The 6,000-nt window shown below is 39.8% G+C and overlaps 1 protein-coding gene across 1 annotated transcript in view; it reads left to right on the top strand.

Moving 5' to 3' along the window:
* Positions 1 to 343: 343 nt before the first annotated feature.
* The window catches only part of LOC149211218 (U-box domain-containing protein 43-like), a 159,274-nt gene continuing 153,617 nt past the window's right edge, over positions 344 to 6,000 (top strand). Inside the window, exon 1 of the mRNA XM_089396968.1 lies at positions 344 to 2,520. Coding sequence (XP_089253094.1) covers positions 1,282 to 2,520 — 1,239 coding nt within the window. The 5' untranslated portion in view covers positions 344 to 1,281. The remainder of the gene's footprint in view (positions 2,521 to 6,000) is intronic.

Below are 6,000 nucleotides of genomic sequence, written 5' to 3'. Positions count from 1 at the left end.
CTTATTGCTTAGTTAAAGACTAATTCTCATCAACTCAGTGGTAAAAAAAACTTTCTAAAAAACCCAAAAAAGTCCAGAGAAAAAAGAATATATATTTTTTATTCTTCTGAAAAACTAAAATCATAGAAACATTTTATTTCAAAATATACCACGTTCAAACACAATTTTTTTTTATATAGCAACTAGAAACCAGCTCTTGCGATACTTTATTCCTTTCTCTTTCCATCATCATTGTCTTTGAAATACGTTTCCATCAATCCGTCATTATTTTGTTTGAAATACGTAACAAAATTTGATTTTAAAAAAAGCCGAAAAAACTGGTTCTCCATCTTTCTTTAATGTAAGTCAATCAAATGTTTGACCTTTTCGTTCGAAGACGCGAGTTGCTTTTGAACAGCGCTTCAACGCGTTTGCCGAAGACTTGTCTTCTTTGTTCTGCTCTCGTACTTTCTCTCGAACAAACTCCTTTTCTACAGAGCATTTCTGCAGGATGAAACCCTGATAATGGCGATTGCGATATATTTTTACACAGCCAATTCTACGGTAATCGTGGAGCTTTTCGCTCGGCCATGGCAATTAAACTCGAAAAGGAGCCAAGAAGGCTAAATTTCGAGGTTTGCGTTCAAAGACTGTAAAATTCGAGGTTTTTTTTTTTTGGTGTGTGTCAAGTTTCCTATTTTAATTGAAGGAAGGGTTCTTTGGTCCCAAAATTGACAAACTTGTGCTAATTTATCACTCCATATTTGAACTTCCGTGGCTTGAGTCAAGCAGTCAGAGTTCACAGCTTAAATTTTAGGATTGTTGTGATTGTCGATAAGAATTCAACTGAAGCTTGAGAAGTTGCTGGATTTGAAGCAAAGTTCTTATAAATTAAATTGTCATATGCCGGAGAATGCATACCGAACCTGAATCATGTTCATATTTAGGATATAAGCTTGTAGTCAAACGGCAAAAAGTTGAGAATTACTGGGACGCAAGTGTCAAGTTCTATCCTTGCCAGCACCCTTCTTTTGTCAGCCTTTAATGGTGTGAGCTATATTGAGCTATATTTTGGATCTTGTGCTCAGATGGCAGTCCTGATTATCTAGAATAAGCCACTCTTGAATTCTTCTCCTCGAAAAATGTTATAATCAGTGCCTACTAGATATCGTTGTAATTGCACGTACTGGTGTGTATGAAATAGATAAGAAGTAACTTCCCAAAATGAAATATTGATTGGTTTTTTCGGGGTTTCTGCACTTAAATTGTGCAATTAACCTGCATATAAGCTGAGTTATTGGCATGACTCTGATTATGGATGTCTTGCCTATTAGTGCACTCTTAGCCTTTGTAACAACCCAAGTTTTAGAAACAGCTGTAGCTGCACAGGATGTGCTTTTTGAGAGGGATAGCTTTAGGGTGCTATCCAAATACCTTTTAGATATTCAACCTGTTCTTGCAGATTTAACAATGCGTGAATTGAAAGATGCAGAGGCCACGAGGCAAGCTCTGGGGTTTCTGTCTCAAGAAGTGAAAGCTGCGAAGTCCTTGGTCGAATCATGCAGAACCAAACCTCGGTTTTGGTTATTGGTCAATTGCCGAACCATAGTTAAGGAGGCTCAACAGGTGACTAGAGATATTGGGAAGTCTCTCGAGCTTTTATCACTAGCAAGCACGGAAGTGTCTGCTGACATCCGAGATAATGTCAATAGATTACAATGGGAAATGCAGAATGCAGAGTTTGAAGCTTCACAGTCTCAGCTGAGGATCATCGATAAACTTGAATTGGGTCTTCGAGAGCATAGGGCTGATCAAGGATTTGCGAACGATCTGATACGAGAAATCGCCAGAGCACTAGGCATCCCTGTTGAACCCTCTGAAATAAGTAAAGAGCTTGCAAGTCTTAGACGTGAAAAGGAAGAGGCTGCGGCGAGGAAAGAAAAGGAAGAAGAAGCATTTATGGAACAAGTTATTGCACTGCTTTCTCAAGCAGATGCTACAAACAGTCCAGAACAAGTTGAAAAACATTACAAGGAAAGACTTATGAGCTTAGGCACTAGTGTTAACGAAGAGGAGCATATCGCTCCTCTTCAATCATTCATATGCCCCTTAAAAAATGATGTAATGAGTGATCCGGTTAGTCTATGTACTGGTACAACCTGTGAGAGGAAAGAAATTGAAAAATGGCTTGCTTCTGGTACAAATATTGATCCGGAAACGCATGAATTGCTTTCTGATCTTACTCTCAGACCCAACCTTCCACTCAAGCAGTCAATTGAAGAATGGGTAGAACGGAATTATTGCCTTAAGATCAAAGCAGCCAAGCGCAAGCTACAATCCGAGGATGAGATGAAGCACACGGATGCTCTTGCCCAGATGCAAAAATTATGTGAAGAGAAACCAATAAACAAAGACTGGATAGCAATTGAAGGAATGATCCCTAATGCAGTGCAAGTGCTTGCCAAATCTCACAGCAGGGATGTGAAGAGAAGTGCTCTGTCAACCTTGAAAGCTCTCGTCACTGGTCATGCTCAGAATAAGGTAAATAATGCAGAAATACTCTTCTCAATTTCATTATGTTTATAGTTACATTAAAAATGCATTTTTAATTATATCGATGCAAATCAAACAGTAATCAAATGCAACTGCTTGTATATAGATTTAAATCAAACACTTATCAGAGATAGGTGCATGTTCCTATTCAAGTTTCCAAGGCTCAAAGGTGGATATGTCCAGAAATTCATGGTTCTAATGGTTTCGATATAACTATGTTATGTATTGTGTGAGAAAAATATCACAAAAGATGGTTATAAAATTAGACCCTGCAATTGGATGTAAACTAAATGAGAAAATAGTACTCCATTTCTTTTTTGACTCCCGTGCTTTGTCTGCCAGAGTTCTGATTAGTCTTCCAGTTGACTGTCCTAGAATGGTAGCACCATTCTTATAAAAAAATTATTTTGCATTTGTTCTTTCCATATGGACTTATTTTGGAAGCCTGTTTTAGCTTAATTGCACCTAATTTTCAAGGCTATCTTGATGAATCTACCTGTCCTTTTCATGTGATTTTCTTTGAAGGTACTTTGTTCTTTAAATGGGACTGTATTTTGCCCAAAGGTGTATAATTCTTGCATTCCAGCTATACATGTGTTTCAATTTCAGCATAGTACAAATTGTGTATGAGGAAACTATATTTCTTCTTTAGTGCGCAATGTTCATGCCCCGCGTTATAGATCCCAGCTTAGATGGTTGCATTGTTTTTCTTGTTTTCTGTGGCATCTTTGCTCTAAGCTAGCTCTGCAGAGTGTAACCAGATCAATTCTGAGCATAGCTAGTGCTTGTAGTGGCTGCGATGGTGATCCTGTCTTTTTGGTTGTATAAAATATTAAAATGCCTAACTACATCTATTGTTTATATTAATAGTCAAAGGATGTGTTTTATCAAAAAAGTTAATTCTGCATTTATGTATGCAGTTTGAATTGAAATTATATGTTTGCTGCTTTCTTGTAATCGCTTCACCTGAATACTTAGTCAGGAATTTATTTTGGTGTTAATTTCTGTATCAGTCCCCTATCTGGGATTTGTGTTCATCAAAACCCCATATTTTTGTCTAGTTCTTGTTTGTTTATTCGATGTGATTGATCTACATAATTCCTTCTCAGGCCAATCTCAACATATTATTGATATAACTCCAGTATCCACAATTTTCTCGATTGGAATGCTTTCACCATGTCTTTTGACCTTTCATTTTCTCCATCTTCCTGTTCTACTTGCAATAATAGGCAATCTTGAGCTGAGCAGTTATTCCTTTTGTTTTGCACGGTATGCTTGATCAATGAAATTCTGCATTTGATGTTCAGATTTTGATTGAAAATGTCAGTTATACATTTTACAGAAAATTTCCTAATACCCTTTCTTCACAGGACTTGCCAAACAAATTATAGATATGTTTTTGGCTCTTGCTTATTTATTGAGAATTTGTGTTCATTCAGCCCTTATCTTTTGATGCTTTTTCTTTTATCCCTAAGTTGCAAGAAAAACTTGGAATGGCTGCATACCAGTCCTAGAAATGCCCAAGAACATGGAAACTGGTGTGAAAATACCTGAATCTAAGTTTCTAACACATCAGAAACCCCTACTGCAATTTCTGGTTTACTATCTCCTACTTGTTCTTTACATTAATAAGTTATTTAATTGCATAAACATTGAAGTAAACACAAATGCAACCTTCACAGATATACAGATCATGCGCTAAAATAAACAGAAACAATAACACAAGGGACACCGTTATTTTTGGACAATCGTCCCCGGAAAAACCCAATGCAAGAAAACTAGTGCAACATATATGAGGGTTTTATTATTAAGCAGGTTTTTGAATACAACTAGGGTGCCAGAAATGGCTCACCCAACAGAGAATGTCCTTGGCAGTAGTACCTCTATCTGAAGACAGATATTTCGGAAAAACAACAACCGGATGATCAATCCCATTGTGACTCTGGTTGTTCCTTGTGTTGGACAACGAAAGTTGCTCCAAGCACTGCTCTGGAACTGTGTCACTCTTCAGGAATTGCATCACCCTCTCTCGGCTTTGTGTCAGCTGATCTACTCCCAGTGTGCCCCACAAAATCTCCTAGCGCTGCCTTTGAAGCCCTCTACGACTTCTGCGTCAGCCTCTATGGCTTCTGCGTCAGCCTCTACGGCCCTTTGCATCCTCTGCACTGGCTCCTATGACCTCTGCGTCAACCCTCGTAGGCCCGCGCTGTCTCTCCCGACACTTCGCTGCCTCTCTACTATGTATTCTTCAGCCTCTTGCTGAACTGCCCCTCACTGCAACTGATCACTAACTTGATTTCCTCAGCAAACCTCGCCCCAGAGAATTGAATTCTTGATCTATCTTGGTGTTTCTTCCACTGACCCTCAAGCCTCCTCTTATACTTTTCCTGTTGACGATTCAATGACCGAGATTAAGTCCTTAATCAACGACGAAGATTAGAACTGACTTGATCCTCGTTACTTAAAACTTTCTCACCCATATTATATTAATACACATTAATATTTTTATTTTCCTAAGTTTAGACTTAGGAACTCATTAAAAATATTAATTATTTTAATATCTCTTCATCTGGGTGGAATTTCTCCAAACGATTTCTGGGTCTTGGAGATCTCATGTGCCTTAGCTTCTCCACCAAATTTCATGGCTAGAGCACATCCGATGCTACCAAAAATCAACACTCCCTCTTAGCGAGGAATGTGCTCTAGTAATGCTTCACCATAGAAGCATCACACTGATCCTCCGCATCGATCCTCTATGCTGATGCTAGGCCTGCTGCCCCACATCCACTACACTGTTTCTTCCTGTACTGCTGCCCATGACACTGCTACTGCCACTGCTACATTTGTACTGCAGCTCCCTCTCAACACGCTGCATCATACTGCCCATAGCACTGCCACTGCTAATTGCTGCACTGCAACTCAGTTATCGAGAAGTAAGTAACTGACTTCTGCCAAACACTGACATCCCGGTCAGTTTGGAAGCCTCGTGATGCTGAAGCTACTTCAGTTGCTATCCTGTGCTCCCCCTGCTGCCACTGCACTGTTGCAAACACCACTGTGCTTCTCGCACTGCTGCAACCTCCACTGCGTTGTTACAGACTTTTGCACTCTAGCATTGCCTTGTCTCTCCATCACCCCTTTGCTCTACCTGACACCTGTAATCATGCCACTGTCGTTAAGGGCTCTCGTAGCCGAATGTGATCCAAGAGTTTGGGCACCTCAAGGATCCTGCCCCTGCATGTAGTCCTCTCGACTACAGCTCTATGTCTCCCCACCTCTTCTCTAGAGGCGCATGAGCACTCATGGTACAATCATCATCGGTCTCGACATCCTTCTCCGCCTTTGCTGGAGCAACTTTTGAGTCAGAAGCTTCTCCCTTGCCTTTCTTCCTGGGGCATTGAGAGGCATAATGTCCCAACTTCCCACAGTTGAAGCACTTGACCTTGGAGATATCTTTCTTCTGCCTCT

The sequence above is a fragment of the Pinus tabuliformis genome, chromosome 1_2 (assembly GCF_031772625.1).
Source record: "Pinus tabuliformis cultivar Carrire ecotype Pingquan chromosome 1_2, CPIR1, whole genome shotgun sequence".
NCBI lineage: Eukaryota > Viridiplantae > Streptophyta > Pinopsida > Pinales > Pinaceae > Pinus > Pinus tabuliformis.
The sequence above is the reverse complement of the archived record's forward strand: the minus strand, read 5'-3'. Positions and strand labels throughout refer to the sequence as shown.